General features: G+C 35.4%; 1 protein-coding gene across 7 annotated transcripts in view; it reads right to left on the reverse strand.

The window, feature by feature from the left end:
• Positions 1 to 20,872, reverse strand: part of PDS5B (PDS5 cohesin associated factor B) — a 197,610-nt gene that overhangs the window by 33,299 nt on the left and 143,439 nt on the right. For all 7 annotated transcript variants that reach the window (XM_067713457.1, XM_067713456.1, XM_067713458.1 and 4 more), the window contains exons 20-23: positions 20,133 to 20,256; positions 17,186 to 17,344; positions 6,256 to 6,324; positions 4,696 to 4,832 (exon numbers count right to left, since the gene is read on the reverse strand). In XM_067713457.1, the coding sequence (XP_067569558.1) occupies positions 4,696 to 4,832; positions 6,256 to 6,324; positions 17,186 to 17,344; positions 20,133 to 20,256 (489 nt within the window). The remainder of the gene's footprint in view (positions 1 to 4,695; positions 4,833 to 6,255; positions 6,325 to 17,185; positions 17,345 to 20,132; positions 20,257 to 20,872) is intronic.

Here is a 20,872-nt window from a genome sequence, read left to right on the forward strand (position 1 = left end):
CCACTAGAATGATACAGAATCTGAGAAAACAAACTCCTACAAACCAAAGTCCAGGACCAGATGGTTTCACTGGGGAATTCTACGAAACATACAAAAAAGAACTTATACTGATCCTTCTCAAACTCTTACAGAAGACTAAAGAGGAAGGAACACTCCCAAAGACATTCTATGAAGCCACCATCACCCTGACACCAAAACCAGACAAACACACCACCATAAAGCAAATTATAGGCCAATATTTTTGATGAATAGACACAAAAATTATCAACAAAGTATCAGCAACCTGAATCCAATAACAAATAAAAAAGGTCATACACCATGATCAAGTTGGATTCATCCCAGGGTCACAAGGATGGTTCAACATACGCAAATCAATCAATGTGATACATCACATCAACAAAAGAAAGGACAAAAACCACATGATCATCTCACTAGATGCAGAAAAAGCATTTGATAAAATTTAACATCCATTCATGATAAAAACCCTTATGAAAGTGAGTATAGAGGGAGCATAGCTCAACATAACAAAAGCTATTTATGACAAACACACAGACAATATAATACTCAACAGTGAAAAGCTGAAAGCCTTCCTGCTAAAATCTGCAACAAGACAAGGATGCCCACTCTCACCACTTCTCTTCAACACAGTATCGGAAGTCCTAGCCAAAGCAATCAGAGAAGGAAAAGAAATAAAAGCTATTCAAATTGGTGGGGAAGAGGTAAAATTATTGTTATACACACATAATATTAATTATCAGAGAGCCCAGAAATAAACACACACACCTATGGACAATTAATCTTCAACAAAGGAGACATGATATTATTATATGTAGAAAACTCTAAGGACTCCACACAAAAAGTACTATAACTGATAAATGAATTCAGCAAAGTAGCAGGATACAACATTAACATACAGAAATCAGTTGCATTTCTTTACACTAACAATGAAATATTAGAAAGGGAATGTGAACAAACAATCCCTTTTCAAACTGTACCCCGCAAAATAAAATACTTAGAAATAAACCTGACCAAGGAGCTGAAAGACTTATATGGTGAGTACTACAAAACATTAACAAAGGAAACTGAAGATGATTCAAAGAAATGGAAAAACATCCCAAGCTCTTGGATTGAAAAGAATTAATGTTGTTAAAATGGCCAGACTGCCCAGAGCAGTCTACAGATTCAGTGCGATCCCTATCAAATTATCCATGACATTTTTCACAGAACAAAAATAAATAATCCTAAAATGTATATGGAACCATAGAAGACCCAGAATTACCAATGCAATCCTGAGGAAAAAGAACAAAGCGGGAAACCCTCCCAGACTTCAGATAATACTACAAGGCTACAGTAATCAAAACAGCATGATGCTGGCACAAAAAGGGACATATGGATCAACAGAACAGAACAAAGAGCCCAGAAATAAACCCACACACTTAATCTTCAAGAAAGGAGGCAAGGGCTTCCCTGGTGGTGCAGTGGTTGAGAGTCCGCCTGCCAATGCAGGGGACACAGGTTTGTGCCCTAGTCCAGGAAGATCTCACATGCCACGGAGTGGCTAGGCCCGTGAACCGTGGCCGCTGAGCCTGCACGTCTGGAGCCTGTGCTCTGCAACGGGAGAGGCCACAACAGTGAGAGGCCCGCGTACCGCAAAAAAAAAAAAAAAAAAAAAAAGGAAGCAAGAATATACAATGGGGAAAAAGCAAGTGGTGCTGGGAAAGCTGGACAGCTGCACGTGAATCAATGAAGTTAAAACACACCCTCACACCATACACAAAAATAAACTCAAAATGGCTTAAAGACAAGATACCACAAAACTCCTAGAAGAGAACAAAGGTGCAACGTTCTCTGACATAAATCATACCAATGTTTTCTTAGGTCAGGGTCCCAAGGCAATAGAAACAAAAGCAAAAATAAACAAATAAGACCTAATGAAACTTAAAAGCTTTTGCACAGCAAAGGAAACCACAAACAAAATGAAAAGACAACCCAGAGACTGGGAGAAAATATTTGCAAATGACGCAACTGACAAGGGCTTAATCTCCAAAATATACAAACAGCTCATACAACTCTACAACAAAAAAAAACAAACAACCCAATCAAAAAATGTGCAGAGGACCTAAATACACATTTCTCCAAAGAAGACATACAGATGGCCAATAGGCACATGAAAAGATGCTCAACATTGCTAATTATTAGAGAAATGCAAATCAAAACTACAATGAGGTACCACCTCACACTGGTCAGAATGGCCATCATTAAAAAGTCTACAAATAACAAATGCTGGAGAGGTGTGGAGAACAGGGTACCCTCTTATGCTATTGGTGGGAATGTAAATCGGTAAAGCCATTATGGAAAACAATATGGAATTTCCTCAAAAAACTAAAAACAGAGTTGCCATATGATCCAGCAATCCCACTCCTGGGCATAAACCCAGACAAAACTATAATTCGAAAAGATACAGGCACCCCCATCTTCACAGCAGCACTATTTACAATAGCCAAGACATGGAAACAAGCTAAATGTCCACTGATAGATGAATGGATAAAGAAGATGTGGTGTATATAATGGAATATTAATGGAATATTACTCGGCCATCAAAAAAGAATGAAATAATGCCATTTGCAGCAACACAAATGGACCTAGAGATTATCATACTAAGCAAAGTAACTCAGAAAGAGAAAGACAAATACCATGTGATATCACTTACATGTGGAATCTAAAATATGACATGAATCAACATTATCTATGAAACAAAAACAGACTCACAGATATAGAAAATAAACTTGTGGTTGCCAAAGGGGAGGAGGTGTAGGGGAGGGAAGGATTGGGAGTTTGGGATTACTAGAGGCAAACTTCTATATACAGGATGGATAAACAAGGCCCTACTGTATAGTATAGGGAACTATATTCAATATCCTGTGACAAAATACAATGGAAAAGAATATGAAAAGATTTTATATATATATATATATATATATATAAATGTTTACCTGAGTCACTCTGCTGTACAGCAGAAATTAACACACCACTGTAAATCAACTATACTTCAGTAAAATTAAAAAAAAAAAGCAGACCCAATGTAATTCAAATACATGTGCAGAATTCAAGTACACACGTGATTTTATTAAAGAATAACATGGATAAAAACAGGTGAGGGACTTTCCTGGTGGCGCAGTGGTTAAGAATCCACCTGCCAATGCAGGGGACACGGGTTCAAGCCCTGGTCCGGGAAGATCCCACATGCCACACAGCAACTAAGCCTGTGCACCACAACTACTGAGCCTGCACTCTAGAGCCCGCGAACCATGACTACTGAGCCCACGTGCCACAGCTACTGAAGCCCACGCACCTAGAGCCTGTGCTCCACAGCAAGAGAAGCCACTGCAATGAGAAGCTCGCGCACCGCAGTGAAGAGTAGCCCCTGCTCACCCCAACTAGAGAAAGCCCGCATGCAGCAACGAAGACCCAACGTAACCAAAAATAGATTAAAAAAGAAACAAAAACAGGTGAGATCTAAAGTGCACATAAACAATGTAATTAATAAATTTAAGACAAAACGTATTAATACTAAGGAAATTTTTCTCTAATTATTATGTAAATCTTGAACGCTAGCATGTAATTATAAGAGTAGAAGGTGAAGACAACTAATTAGACTGAAGGAAGGTAAATAAATGAGTTATACATGTGGAATGCTTTACAGAGTTTTCTTATTATTTGATTTGTTTGAGAAGAATGTGCTACTGTTAATATTCTATGCAAAAAATACAGCAAGAGCAAAACATATAAGAAGAAAAGAAACAAAGATGGAAAAGTATTAAGCAGCTGGCAATCACCATTTATATTTTGTTCTAAAGACTTGAAGCTAAATACATATGTTAAGGTGGGGGAAGTTATTCTCACATGTTTTATTACCAATAAGAGACAATAAATGACACTTGTGTTTTCACAGAGGACAAACTTCTAAATTTTAGCTAACCTTGACATAATAACCACTACCACCATCAATACTTCTAATTACTATGTGCTGGGCAGTGTTTTAAATACATTAAATATACTAACTTATCTGATTATCATAACAGCTAGACGAGATAGGCGTAATCATTATCTCTGTTTTATAGATGAGGAAACTGAGGTACAGAGAGGTTAAAGTAACTTGCTGAAAGGCACCTCGCTGCTAAGAGGTGGTGCCAGGATTTGAATCTGGGCTCCACAGCTCATGTTTTCAGTCACTATACTATACATCTTTCAAAGAAAACAAAATAAAACAAACAAAAAGGTATATGTATTTTTTAAAATTTGCATCAAGTGCATTTTTCACATTTGCATATATTTATACTTCTGGAAACAGATTCAGTAAGTTGCCTTCTATCCAGTCTGTTCTTTTAGCTTTAGACATTAACAAGAATGTAAAACATCAGTTATTGATTGGTACAGTAACATTTTCACATTAGATATTCAAAACAGTAAACATCTATTGTTTAAAATACTTAACATTGCATACCAGTACCTTGCACTAGACATGAGACTGTCATTTTGAAATAACCACTATACAAAAGCGTATTACAATAAAAATATATGCATACCTACAAAGCAATATTAATTATCTTTTAAAAAAGAAACCATCATTCAACAATTACACCAGACATTAAAATAGTGTGTAATCCAAAGAACTCTGAAGTTGTAATTACATACCTAATTTTCCCCTGTTCTGTCAAGTCTCCATCACTATGCAGTATTGTTGTGAGCAATCTTAAAGTAGAAGTTCCTGATTTACTGTGATTATTTTTCATTCCAAGTAGCCATCGAACCATCATTTTAATAGCCTGAATCTATTTAAAATACAAATTGACAAATAAAACATTGCTACCATTTAAAGAAATTCTATATCAGCCCTGAAAAAGAATGAAGAAATGTTTTTAACAGATATTTTTTAAGAAAAGGAAAGAAAAAAATTATTTTTTTCTGTATGTGTGAAGATAACTTTTTGAATGTTTTAAATTAAAGATGTCTCACCCCCAGGTAGTTGACAAATGAACGATTTATCTAAAAACTGGTTCTTTTTGCTTTTTAAAAAATGCTTCCCCAACAAACACTTTACCCTTTAGAACCCATAGTAAAATCGTGCTAACTTCCCTAGTCCAGAAAGATCCCAACTGAAAATTATATTCGATCTTTTGTGTCTAAGAGTTGATACCACCTTACATTTGTACTGCATTTGACAATTATGAAGTACTTAGTACTTTAAAACCTGTTATTGCCTCTAAGGCTTGCAACAGCCCTTTCAAAGGGGTGCATATTATCTCTTTTTCACATATTATCTTAATTTTTACAGATCTGAGGCTCCAGAGCTAAATGGGTTTTGAACAGTGGCATGTGGCTACCAGTCTTAAGATCCTCTTCCTGGGCCACTTTGTAACCATGAACTTAAGCGCAGGCGGCCCGCCTTCTAGTGCAGTGCTGCCCAATTATACAAAACTGCTGCTTGAGACCAAAGCTGAGAAAACAGGTTTATACTGGAACTCAAAATTTTCAAGCATCATTCAATGATGCTAAAGGAAAGACTGCCCTACAGGTCTGGAGAAATAGTATCAGAATCTGAAGCTGCAATAATGTGACAAAGTAGTTCACAATATGAAACATAAACAAATACACATACAATGAAAGGATCTGCAAGAAATTATAATTAGAAAAACAATATTTAATATATTTGTTCCTGGCCTTTACACCTTGGGCAGTGGCTTGATATGAGGTCTACATTACGGAGTACAGACAGTTTTAGTAAAGCAATACTTTACAGCTGTGATGAGCAATCCTTTTACCCATAACTCCTAATTCAAGAAATTACAGGTTGAATTTTCTTTAATAAAAATAAAAAACTATATCAAATCCCATGGAAAAGACGAACAGTCTTAAAACCTGGACGACCATCTTTGCTGAATAGGAGAATGTACCTAAGAAAACCAGCACTGCCCTTTCCCATTAAAAGGTGGATATCTAAGAAGCAGCAACATAGAGAAAGTTTTCAAACTTTGTTTTCCAAACTACATTATGTGCAGCTGCCCACAGGCCTCAAGTTTCTCATTATTGCCCTACACTCTCACAGCACAGAGGATAATGTCATACAATAAATATAAAAACCTGAATGATTTTAATAGCTGTATCTTTATAACAGGAACAGACATTTTAACACCTATAATAATAATGCAGTATATTAAATATATTAAAATCAACAGATCTATGCATATCACTCACTTTGACCATTGTCTCAGGTGAAACTTCTTCATCTGGAACCCAAAGCTTAGTTGTCTTTTTTCCTGGAAGCTAAACAAAAATTAAGGACTTTAAAACACAAATACACATTCTCATGTGTAATTAATATTTAGTGAATGAATGAAATTTTTATCTTCTGCAACAACAGTCATTATACATGACTATGTTTTCTGTTACTTACTCAAAAAGGTTGAAAGGCCTGTCTTCACTAGCACCACAAATGAACCTTATACATCCATCACCAGCTGGTTCTTTGTAGGTGTGAGATAGGCCCAACTTTAACCACTTATATATATACTTCCTTACTCAATCCCCTTTAATCTACTGTTTCAATTATTTAAAGCAGTTGGCAAGGACTAAGATAAAAATCAATGGAGCCAAAAAGTGTACAGATGACCCTTGAACAAGACAAGTTTCAACTGCACAGGTCCACTTTATATGTAGATTTTTAAATGTACACCTGCTACAGTAATACACAATCCACAGCTGATTGAATCAGAAATACCCCGTGGATAGGGAGGAACCACATACAGAGGGCTGACTACAGATTACATTAGGATTTTCCACGACACAAAGGGCTGGCACCTTTAACTTCCATGTTGCTCAAGGGTCAGCTATAGGTCATAAATGATGAAGGAAAAGGTATCTGCAAAACATCTTGAGCAAGGAACAATTATAAAGGTTTGCAGAAGTAACAGAAAACATACATTAGTGTCTTCCTATTTAAATCCCACCAAAATGGCAACACACACACACACGCACATGCACGTAAACACACACCAGTTAGCTGGGCTGAAAACAAAAGGGGCCCCCCAAAAAACCAAAGAAAAATTTCGAAAAGCAAAATATACAGTAAAAAAATATTAACAGAGCTAAGAGGGCTTACAACTCCAGAAAAGCACAGAAGGAAACACCCTCCAAAAAGCCTTTTTTTTTTTTAGCACAATCATAGTATAACCCTGAGATGATAAGCTGAAGGTATTAAGAAATGTGAATTTACAGTAGCAGCCAGGAAATTAAATAAGGTGACAAAAGAGCTGAACCCAATCTTGGAACACTGGAGGTCCCATTTTTACCTCGACCTGACATGAGTAATTTCCAGTTGGAAACAAATCAAAAAGCACCTCAGGTAACCCTTTGGCAACAGGATAGGTAGCTCAAACATCCGGAAGGCAAACTCCCCAAACAGAGCTATTTACAAACAGCTTAAGAATTAATTCTTCAGCTGAGAAATGCCTTCAAAGTGTGAAGTGAAAATAATGAAATAAGGATCTCATTAGAAACATACTGATGAAATTTCTGAACTAAGAATATCCAAAAAATCTCAAAGCTTGCATGGAGGAACCTACCAAAAAAGAAACAAGAACCATATCAACTTCAGATTTCTTTACACACCAAAAAACAACATTCTGAATTTTCTGTTAGCCAAGTGACTTGAAAAATAGAATTCTAATCTTCAAGAATGAGGAGGAAAATATTTTCAGAAATCAGAGAGAAAGCTTCCAAATTACAAGCCATTTTGAACAAATTATTCAAAGATGCACTCCACTAAAATATTTAATTCACAAGAAAATTCAATCAGCATAAATTATTACAAATAGAAAACAAAAAAGTTATCATAAGTAAGACCAACAGACAGGTTCAAACAAAAAAGTTATAAGTAAGACCAATAGAGAGGTTCAAATATAATAAATGAAACCACAACAGATGCAACACAACCAAAGACAGAAAAAATCTAAAACTAATGGACAAATACACTAGTCAAGATCTAAAAGCATTTAAACAGGATATGGATTTATATGGGATACTAATATAAAAAGTATATTGATGTACTTCTCTTTAATCTTACATAAGATATAAAATTCATGAACATCTGTAAAACTAGCAGTTTAATATCAAAACAAACCAAAACAAAAATGATTTTTTAAAAAAAGAACGTCGAAAACTTCATCATCACAGCAGTAGACTTGAATATACCTCTTTCAAAAACTGACAGATGAAGCTGAGATGAAAAAAGGTAAGTACAGGAAATACATATAGAAATATAAGGAAATACATAGAGATAAAATATTTAAGGATTAAAAAAAATCAAAATTGGCCTTTCTCATAATCATGATGAAAAGTAAAGAGAAAGGAGTTTAGCAAGACAAGATGATATGAGATTAAAAACTACAAAATAATTCCCCAAATCCACCACAAAACAAAATAATTTTAAAAACTGAAATACCTAACAAAGTTGTGTAAGAGGAATATTTAAATTTTCTTTACAGAGAAAATTATAAAACTTTAATGAAAGAAAATTGTAGATGAGCAAACAAAGCAATGGGAAAGAATAGAGGCCGTCTATGATATGAATGTTAGCACTGCAGATGACTGGAAGAAGGAGAGATCATTCCATAAATTCTGCTGGGAAAGTTGGTTACCCTAATGGAGAGTAGAAAGAAATGGAATCCTTAAGTCACAGCATACAAGAAAAAGCAAACAAATCAATTCCAGATGTATTAAAATTTTTATTGTGAAAAGAAAACTTTAAAACTTTTAGAACATATGGGAGACTATTTTTATGACAATGGCATAGGAAATGATTTGTTAAACAAGATATAAAAGCATTAACTACAAAGGAATGATAAATGTAGTTAAATTAAAATTAATAATTTTTGTTCAAAGGACACAATGAAGGGAGTAAAAAGACACACCATAAATGAGATTTTATGCATTTTATGAACATACTTCAACATGTACCTGAAAAAATATTAGTGTGTGTAAAGATTACCTATGAGAAAAAGACAACCCAAGAAAAAAAAGCAAAAGACATGAAAAGGAATTTCAGAAAGGAGGCAACATGAATGATGACTAGACATATAAACTTTTTTAGTAACCAGGGAAATGCAAATTAAGACTATACTGAGACACTGTTTTATATCTAATTAAACGGGCAAAAATTAAGAAATCTGACAATAATGTGTGTTATACACTGCTGAGAGGAAAATAAGTTTTAACAACCATCTTCAAAAATAATTCAGCAATAAAGTGAAAAGTTAAATATGTGTACAAACTGATGTTCATCACTATATCACTCTTGTGAATGTAACCTGGAGAAATCTGTGCTCATATGCATCAGAAGGCCTCTGTAAGAAATTCACAGGAGCACTGTTCAAAAGAGGAAAGAAATGGAAATACTCCAAATGTCCATTAGGAGAATAAGAGACATTTCACACAGTGATATAATACAGAGTAATGAATGAATGAACTACAGCTAGATTTGACAACAAGGGTTATTCTAAGAAACATATCCATAATGATAATATCAAGTCACCCAAGAATATATACGGTATAAAATAACTCTTATAAACTTCAAGAACAAGCAAAATTAAACAAGTACATGTTTAGAGATGAATATATGGTAAAATGGTGTTTTGTTTTAGTTAGGGAATAATAAACCAAAATTCAACAAAGTGGTTACCTGGGGCAGGAAAGAAACAGGAAGAAAAGTTTGGAGAATAATAAAACCAGGTGCTAAGAATTCATGGGTGTTGAATCTTTGCAGGCAAAGTTTCAAAAGAGGAGAATAATCAAGAGATTTGAGTCTGGCACTAAAACTGCTTTTCTTATATAAATGATGCCTGATTTTGAAAGTGAAAAAGGTTAAAAGGTTGAGCAATGTTTTCATCACTGTCACAGAGGTAGAAGGAAAAAAAAGTGGAATTCTGAGTTCAATAAAGAGTAGAGTCCTTGTTAAACACCCTAGACTTGTGGGGGGATCCCAAATAAAAACATCCTAGACATAAAAGTGACCAGAAAAAGAATGAGCCTGTCAAAAACTGAAGGCTAGCTTCCAATCACTGCAGTCTTGACTGAATGAATGTGATCTGACAGTAGCTCAACTGCCTGTCAGAAGCAAAAATAAATCCTGTTTGGAAGAATTATAAAATCATCCAGAGCCTCAAATTATCTCTACAATTTTTTGTTCACAAAGTCTACAGCTCAATCAAAAATAACATGTGCAAGATAAGACTTGACCAAAAATCAAGCGAAAAACAGACAAGAGAAAAAGAGCCCCTGGAGATCCAGATATTGAGGCTAACACACATAAACTTTAACATAATTAAAGATGTTCAAGGATTAAATGATAAGAAAAAGAATTTCGTCAGGGAACTAAAAACTATATTTAAAAACTAAAGGAAATTACAGAATAAAAATATATTAAAACTGCAATTAAGAATTCATATTTATAGGTTTAACGTAAGATTAGACAAATCTGGAGAGAATGAGTAAATTCAAAGATGGGTCAGAAGAAAAAAAAACTGAAGCATGAGCAGGCTGAAACAGGTATACCTCTGAGATACTGCAGGTATGGTTCCAAACAACCACAAGAAAGCAAATATTGCAATGAAATAAGTTACACAATTTTTTTGGTTTACCAATGCATAGAAAAGTTATGTTTACACTATAACATGGTCTATCAAATGTGCAATAGCATCATGCCTAAAAAAACAATGAACATACCTTACAAAATACAAAACAATACAAAAATATAAAAAGAAAAAGCTATTACAATAGCAACTATTAATAGTAATGACTATTTGGGTCTTTTGCCCATTTAAAAAAATTGGGTTGTCTTTTTGTTGAGTTGTAATCGTTCTCTTATAGAGTCTAGATGAAACTCTTATCAGATATATGATTTGCAAATATTTTCTCCCATTCTGTACGTTCACTTTTCACTTTTTTTTCAAATTGATAATTCTTTTTTTAAAAAAGGAGACATAGGGCTTCCCTGGTGGCACAGTAGTTGAGAGCCCGCCTGCCAATGCAGGGGACACGGGTTTGTGCCCCGGTCTGGGAAGATCCCACATGCCGCGGAGCGGCTGGGCCCGTGAGCCATGGCCGCTGAGCCTGCGCATCCGGAGCCTGTGCTCTGCAACAGGAGAGGCCGCAACAGTGAGAGGCCCGCATACACCCCCACCCAAAAAAAAGGAGACATAATTGGCATATAACATATTAGTTCCAGATGTACAATGATTCAATATTTCCATACACTATGAAATGATCACCATAATAAGTCTAGTTTTCACCCATCACCACACAATTTCTTTTTCCTGTGATGAGAACTTTTCAAATACACTCTCTCAGCAGAAACTTTCAAATATACCATACAGTATTAATAACTATAGTCACCATGCTGTACATCACATTCCTTGACTTATTTATTTTCTAACTGTACCTTTAGAAGACTCCCTTTACCCATTTTGCACATCAGCCATCCCCTGCCCCTGACAACTACCAATCTGTTCTGTGTATCTATGAGTTTGGAGGGTTTTGTTATTGTTGTTGTTATTCAGTGTTTTTTAGATTTGATTCCGTGTGTAAGAAAGATCACACAGTGTTTATGTTTCTCTATTTCACTTAGCATAATGCCCTCAAGGTCCATCAGTGTTGTCACAAATGGCAAGATTTTTTCTTCTTTTTTATGGCTGAATAATATTACATTGTATATATACACCACTTTTTCTTTATCCATTCACCCAACAGATGGACATTTAGGTTGCTTCTATGTCTTGGTTATTGTAAATAATGATACAATGAACATGGGGGTGCAGGTATCTTTTTGAGTTAGTATTCACATTTCCTTCAGATAAATACTCAGAAGTGAAATTACTGGATCACATGGTACTTCTATTTATAACTTTTTTTCCTATTTTTAATTTTTGGAAGATTCTCCATACTGTTTTTCATGGTGGCTACATCAATTTACATTCCCACCACCAACAATTTATATTCCCACATCCTCACCAACACTTGTTATTTGTCTTTTTTATGTTAGCCAACCTAACAGGAGTGAGGTCCTATCTTATTGTGGTTTTGATTTGCATTTCCCTGATGATTACTGATGTTGCGCACCTTTTATATAATTGTTGATGATTTGTTTATCTTCTTTGGAAAAATGTCTCTGCCTATTTTTTTTGTTTTTGTTTTTTTTTTGCGGTACGCGGGCCTCTCACTGCCGTGGCCTCTCCCACTGTGGAGCACAGGCTCCGGACACGCAGGCCCAGCGGCCACGGCCCACGGGCCCAGCCGCTCCGTGGCACATGGGATCTTCCCGGACCGGGGCACAAACCCGTGTCCCCTGCATCGGCAGGCGGACTCTCAACCACTGCGCCACCAGGGAAGCCCTCTCTGCCTATTTTTTAATCAAATTGTTTTTTTGCTATTGAGTTATATGTGTCATTTATATAATACGGATATTAACCCCTTATCAGATACATGATTTGCAAATATTTTCTCTCAGTAGGTTTCCTCTTCATTTTGTTGATGGTTTCACTTTCTTGATAATGCCCTTTGATGCACAAGAGTTTTACATTTTGATGAAGTGCAATTTATCTGTTTTTGGTTTTTATTTTTTTAGTGTTTGTGCTTTTGATTTCTCATGTAGGGATACACTGCCAAATCCAATATTAGGAAATTCTCCAGGATGTTACTGTTACTTTTGTTCTAAATCATATGTATATAATCGATTATGTTTCATACTTTCTTAATTATTATAACAAGGTGTGATATCTTGTAGCTTAAGTCCTCCAAATGTCTTTAATGATGACTTCTGCTGCTGCTGTTCCTCCTCCTACTACGACTACTTCATCATCATCATCTTCTTCTTCTTCTTCTTCAAGATGATTTTGGCTATGCCTTTTGCATTTCTATTGAAATCTTACAATCAGCTTGTCGCTTCTCCGTATACCACTCTATGCCAACATATACACACATCTGGCTAGAATTCTGATACATATTGTATTGAACTGTAAATCTGCAGATAATTGTCATCATTATAGTATCACCATCCCATTCCATGGTATTATAATACTGACCTTTTCATTTCATGAAGACAGTATATACCTTAGGTGGCCTTTAACTTCACTGAGGAATGTTTCTTAAACATCTGTGTAGAGGTATTGCTTACCTTTCTTAAGTATATTCCTAGGCATTTAACGGTTTTTGATGTTATCGTAAATGTAATTTTTAATATTTATTTTCTGTTTATTATTGGCATAGAAATATAAAGTTACTTCTTTTTTATACTGACTTTGAATCCAGGGACCTTGTTAAAGACAATTTTTAATTCTATTAACTTTTGCATTCTTTTAGGTTTTCTCCGTTCGTAGTAATAACAGCTTTTTTTTTTTTTCCTTCATTCTTAATGGATTTTATTTCTCTTTCTTCCTCCTAGAATGGCCAGAACCTTCAAAACAACACAAGTGGTGACTGGATATTTTTATCCCATTCCCAATCTCAGGGGGAAAAGACAGAGTAACAGTAACTAATAGAAGACTTGAAGACTTCTAAATGTCATATATAGAACTGTACACAACCCAGTTCTGACAAACTTTCTGTCAACTTTGTATTTAATTAGCATATTCTGCTTACATGTTATGTAAATAGTGATTAGGATTAATTGCCACCTGAGGAACTTCCCTGGTGATCCAGTGGTTAAGAATACACCTGCCAATGCAGGGGACACGGGTTCAAGCCCTGGTCCAGGATGATCCCACATGCCGCAGAGCAACTAAGCCCATGTGCCACAACTACTAAGCCTGCGCTCTAGAGCTCGCAAGCCACAACTACTGAGTCCGCGTGCCGGAACTACGGAAGCCTGCATGCCTAGAGCCCGTGCTCCGCAACGAGAGAAGCCACCACAATGAGAAGCCCGCGCACCGCAATGAAGAGTGCCCCTGCTCGCCACAACTAGAGAAAGCCCGCACACAGCAACAGACCCAAGGCAGCCAAAAATAAATAATTATTTTTTTAAAAAACTGGCCAAAAAATAAAATAAAATAAAAATTTGCCACCTGATGTTTTTTCAGTTTGTTCTATCAGTTCTGTGTTCATTTTCATCTTCTTCTTGCCTTATTTTTGGTAAAATAGTTTTATTCCATTCTCCTCTTTACTGGCTTATTCGTTTTATATTTTCCTATTCTTTTAGTAGTTGTCCTAGAGAGTAGTGGCCTTAACTTATTGAAGGCCAATTTCAATAATTCTGTCTTAAACTTTCAGAACAGTAGTAGGTTCAGTATTCTAAGAAAACTTAAAATACATCAACTCCCTTTATACTCTGATGCTTACTGTGCTCTTGTTCACACAGGACCATTACTGTTCTAATTTTATGCAGTTAATATTTATTTAGACTTACCAACATATTTTCCTCTTTCTCTTGTTTTTCACTCTGTTTTGCCTCTGTGATAATTTGCTTTCTACCCAAAGAATTAAAGTAGAAATTCTTTTAGCTGGGATAACTGCTAATGAACTCTTCCAGTTTTTGTTTGTCTGAAAATGTCTTTATTTTGCCTTCCCTTTTTTTTTTTTTTTTTTTTTTGCGGTACGTGGGCCTGTCACCGCTGTGGCCTCTCCCGTTGTGGAGCACAGGCTCTGGACGCGCAGGCTCAGTGGCCATGGCTCACAGACCCAGCCGCTCTGCGGCATGTGGGATCCTCCCCGATCAGGGCACGAACCCGTGTCCCCTGCATCAGCAGGCGGACTCTCAACCACTGCACCACCAGGGAAGCCCTTGCCTTCCCTTTTTAAAGGATATTTTCTCCAGGTTTAGAATTCTAGATTAATACATTTCTTCCACTCGATAATTTCAAGATATTATTCCATTATCTTCCATTTTCTTATCTTTTCTTTTGAAGTCAAGTGACAGTCTTATCCCTTTGAAGGTTTTCTGTCTTTTTGCTGTAAATGCTTTCAATCTTTTCTATTTTGATTGGTTCCAGTTTTACTATGATGTATCTGGGTGTGCTTTGTGTTATATTTATCCTATTTGGGGCTTCTATCTGATCTTGAATGTACAGCTTTGACGTCTTTCACAAATTTTGAAAAATTTTCTGGCATTATCACTTCAAATACTATTTCTGTTTCATATTCTCTTTCCTCTCTTGCTGTAGTTCTAATTACACTCTAAATATACAGTATTTTTTTTTTACTGTGACCCAGCTGTCTGACATACTTTTTGTATACAGACAAAAATTGTTTCATTATGCTTCACAGATACTGCATTTTTTACAAATTGAAGGTTTGTGTCAAGCAAGTCCATCAGTGCTATTTTTCCAACAGCATTTGCTCACTTCATGTCTCTGTGCCACATTTTCATAATTCTTGAAATATTCCAAATGATTTCATTATTATTACATTTGTTATGGTGATAAGTGATCAGCGATCTTTTTTTTTTTTTTGCGGTACGCGGGCCTCTCACTGTTGTGGCCTCTCCCATTGCGGAGCACAGGCTCCGGACGCGCAGGCTCAGCGGCCATGGCTCACGGGCCCAGCCGCTCCGCTGCATGTGGGATCCTCCCGGACCGGGGCACGAACCCGTGTCCCCTGCATCGGCAGGCGGACTCTCAACCAATGTGCCACCAGGGAAGCCCGATCAGCGATCTTTAATGATACTATTGTAATTGTTCTGAGGTGCCATGAACCACTCCCACATATCATAGTGAACTTAATTAGTAAATGTGTGTGTTCTGACTGCTCTACAGACTGGCCATTCCCCCAACTCTCTCCCTCTCCCTCAGGCCGCCCTATTCCCTGAGACACAACAATGCTGAAATTAGGCCAATTAATAACCCTACGATGTCCTCTATAAAGTGTTCAAGTGAAAGGAAGCATTGCACATCTCTCACTTTAAATCAAAAGCTAGAAATGATCAAGCTTAGTGCCGAAGGCATGTCAAAAGCTGCAATCAGCTGAAAGTTACACCACTTGTGCCAGTTAGCCAAGTTGTGAATGCAAAGGGAAAGTTCCTGAAGGAAATTAAAAGTGCTACTCCAGTGAACATGTAATGATAAGAAAGCAAAACACCCTTATTGCTGATATGGAGAAAGTTTTAGTGGACTGGAGAGGAGATCAAACCAGCCGAACATTCCCTTAAGGCAAAGCCTAATCCAGAGCAAGGCCCTAACTCTCTTCAATTCTGTGAAGACCTGGCGAGGTGAGGAGGCTGCAGAGGAAAAGTCTGAGGCTAGCAGAGGTTGGTTCATAATATTTAAGGAAAGAAGCCATCTCTATGACATAGAAGTACAAGGTGAAGCAGCAAGTACTGATGCAGAAGCTGCAGCAAGTTATCCAGAACATCTAGCTAAGATCATTAATTAAGGTAGCTATGCTAAACAACAGATTTTCAATGCAGAAAACAATCTTCTATTGGAAGAAGATGCCGTCTAGAACTTTCATAGCCAGAGAGAAGTGAATGCTTGGCTTCAAAGCTTCAAAAGGACAGGCCTACTCTCTTGTTAGGGGGCTAATGCAGCTGGTGACTTCAAACTGAAGCCAATGCTCATTTACCATTCTGAAAATCCTAGTTTTAAGGTTTTCTTTTCACACATATGTGTATATATCTAAAAACACAAAGACGTGCATAAAACTCCACGTAACTGTAAGGGGTCAATTCTCTAAGACCCAACATGTCATGCCCTACCCCAAATACTCACATACTGGAGACAGAGAAAATCACTATTTCTTTCCCAATGTTTTCTCCCAAGGCTCTTTTAATTCTCTCTTGTATGCATGAAATGCAACAACTACTATCATAACAACCATATTATAAACTAACCTGTCAGTCTTCACATTTTTTAAAAAAGATGTCATTATAAAAATTAAACCCCTATAAAGTTAAAATAGACAGAATCAGGTAATATTTTGTATTTATGAAGGAAAGTATTCCAGGTCATAGTCCTATGCTCAACTAAAGAGATGTTTCAATGTTGTTTCACTTACAATGGAGATACAGCATGTTAAAAAGATAGGAAAACCTAAAATAAGTCAGCCAAATTGAAGTGTTATTTACATCATTTCACTTCTCTCTTTGATGCATAAAATTTTAGAAGATAGCATTATGAAGAACACACAACTAAAAAATAAAAATTACCCGATCATTCATGAGAAGATCTTTCACAATGAAAGTAGCTACCAAAGACTTCAAAGGAGCAGCAAACTGATCCGGTGCAAGGAGAGCAATATGACCAATAGTAACCAGTGGTGTTATGAGATGTTCCAGGTTGCTTGGATCCAGGCTCTTATGCAGAGGCTGAAAATGAGGAAAGGAAAATGATCAACTCCATAAACATGCAAATAAGCTGTTCACATATTTCACCTTCAAATTTTAAAAACTACAAAAGTTCCAATACATGGTTTAAGTAGTAGCTCAAGCTTACGTTTAAACTTTTATAGGTTATTTATGTAGAAGGCATCATATTTAAATATTTTCAGTTTTGCCCAAGTTATATTTTAGAGGTTATGTATAAAGAACATTTCAGCATGAAGAATCATATTATGTATCGTATATTTTATGACCACATATATAAGTATGTTAGAGACTGCTAAGGCTCACCAATATCCACTTCCATTCAAGGATGCCTATATGTGCAGTTAGGTGAGGATGTGAATAAGTTCTGGTTACCAGAATGGGAATGAAAGTGAGGTATGCCATGCCTGTACTGAGGCAGATATGAGCAATGTTTCTTCTCCACATTCTCTCTCTTTACTCACTGGCTGTCTTAATACCAAGGATCCAGTGGGACTCAAAGAGAAGCCACTGGTCAAAAAGGGTCTGTGTGCCTAAGCCACTGATTAGAATACAATCAAAGCACCCAATTAGACTTTTTTCAGGACCAAGAAATAAGTTTTATTATGTACAGTCACATGGATTTTTGTGGATTTTTATAGCATCAAATATTAAGTACCATAACTAATAAAATTATTTTTATTATTCTAATAGGAAACCCAGCCATTAATATTCATTTTGCCATGACAAAAGCATGAGGCTCCTTATATACTCACATAAATTGATACCTAAAATATATTGTTAAATTTTTTAAATAGGAAAATCAGAAGAGTGACTACAGTATACTATCATTGGCATAAGGAGAGGGGGAAGGGACAAAATATGTGTGTATTTTGTGTATTTACATTACTTGCATATGAATAAAATCTCTCCAGAGAAGTACATTAGAAACTGATAACATTGGCTGCCTCTAAGAAACTGGGTGGCTGGAGATATGCGGGTGAAGCAAAAGAGAAAACTCTTTACTCTTTAGTATTTATTACTGGATATTTGTTTTGTATCTCTTGATTTTGAAGCAAGTGAATATATTATCTATTAAAAATTTTAATGACACATTTTAATGAAGAATTGATGCTCTATCCTCCTACACTGAACACCAAGAATTCTAGGCTTGAAAAACAACACAAAACTGTTCTTCCCAACACACTGGGGCAATATGAGAGGCTTAGTTTAGTCAAAAGTATACTTAAATGAGTTTACTTCTTGCTATTCTTGATGACCTCCCTCAGTACCTCCACTGCACATCTAAGTGATAACTTGTTTACATTATAAACAAATACCTGATAGTGTACTTTTTTCAATTCATTTATTATAATGTGTAACAATTTTCCACAGTAAGATAATAAAATCATTTCTGAAAAAGCAAAATAAATGGCCAGTCCCTCGATTAACAGTAACCTCATAAAGGCCATATGTCTCTATGAGACCTTTTCTCAGAAAGCCAGCCAATCCTGTATGTCATAGTAGAAGGATTACCAGTTAGGTTCTCATAAAGATAAGTAAAAGATATCAAAAATGAAAATAAAAGTACCCTAAAAATTCAAGTTATTATCAGCATTATCCTCCTCCTCATCATCATTGGAAGGAACAAAAAGGAGATTATTCAAGAAAAACAAAAGCTTTCTAGAAATCAACATGAGTTCATTGAAGTCAGCCTCTTATTTAAAAAAAAGACTATAGAAAGTATTTCCACCCCCAAATTTAAAATATATTACTATTTGCTATCTATAGCAAAGATGCTGTTTAATAAAGAAAACTTTTTTTCCTCCTTTAGGTCTTTAACATAATATATGAAAATATGACAAAATTAGCATAAATATTTCTAAAACAGAGATAACAAGTCTAAGTATTTATGGTGGGTTAGTTTCAGCATAATTTCCAAATTGTTTTGACTTCATTCAAAGCTCCTAAACTAAAATTATAAGTTAGGATTTTATAGATTTTCTGCTTAGCTTCTATTTGCAGGAAGAATGCTAAAGACAGCCCCTGATTATAATAGCTTGTAATGAAATTGCAATGCTTAGAAAGGATAATAGTAATTCCAAGTACAGAAAAAATAATATAAAATACATATTGAAAAGATGGTCAGTAGACATTTGGTCCTATCCAATACATCCATAAGACGCTTGGTCTACACACAAAGGTCCTCGATATTTGTTCATATTTGGTCCTGTCCAAAACCATTTGGCATGGACCAAATATGCCCACAGACATTCTGGAGAGCACCAAAATATCAAGAACCTTTTGGTGTGGACCAAATGCTCTGCAAGGGAAAAGGCACATTTTAATCTGACATAAAATTATGTCAGTCACTGAAGTACAAACTTATACTTATTTACCTTACATTACAAATTAGTATGGATTTATAGAACCCCACACTTCAGTAGTATCTCATATATAGAAATCTAACTTTCAAATCTGTAAACTGATAATCATCTACTACCTACTATCAGTAAGTAGGATTTTATATGTAATTACTTACTAATGAAAAATAGTTTCCTAATACTAAATGTATAAAGTAGTGTCAAAAAAATATTATACAACTGTTTGATTTCTGAATCTGAGTTAGCATTAAACATCTGAATAATCAGATATTTTCTGATTTTAATCGCCCATCAATATTGATTATACTAATTCAAATTTTGAAAATAAACTATAAAATGATACATATCCAAATGTGAACATCCTATAAAATCATTCATATTTGTTTTTTAACTATAACATGAAACAAACAAAAAACTTTTCTCTTTACCTCAAATATCTGTGCAAACTGTGTCTCTTTACTAGAAAATATTGCATGGATACAATGAATAGCATATTTGGCTTGACGGGGGGGTCCTTTCTTAGATTTGTGATGTAAAACAGGAAGCAAAGCTCTAAAAAAAAAAAAAAATTAAAGAAAAACAATTAACCAGAAAAAACAACATGACTTCCACTAGATAGCTTGTATTTTTTAAGTAATGTTTTGTAAGAACAAAAAAAGTCATAACATCTACTCAGACATTTTCAATCTATAATTTCGCTTTATAAATATCTATATTAAAAATATAATCCAAATAAAGTATTTTTTACTTAATAATTATAAAAACAAACAAGGATGGTGACCCATTTCTTCTTTTTAATGTCATTCCTTTAGCCTTTTCTATTTCATTCTCACTGGTACCACTTCAGCTAAGCTTCTGCCACCTTACACCTTCTTTCTCCAGGCTCTTCCTCTTCCAATTCACTTTTTACTTTGTGCCAAAACAACCTACATGAACAGAAATTTGATCATTTAACCAATACAAATTGAGCACTTACTATAGTGCCAGGCACTATTAAAAGTCCCAAATCCTTGCCTTCATGCTACCAGCATATTAGGGATAAGACACATGATTATACATAAATTAGCAAAACATATGTTATGTCAAATTGTGGTAACTCCTGTAAAGAGAAAATAAGAAGCAGAAGAAGAAAAAGAAGACAGGAATAGGGAATGGGGCTAAGTGTGTG

The sequence above is a fragment of the Pseudorca crassidens genome, chromosome 18 (genome assembly GCF_039906515.1).
Source record: "Pseudorca crassidens isolate mPseCra1 chromosome 18, mPseCra1.hap1, whole genome shotgun sequence".
Lineage (NCBI taxonomy): Eukaryota > Metazoa > Chordata > Mammalia > Artiodactyla > Delphinidae > Pseudorca > Pseudorca crassidens.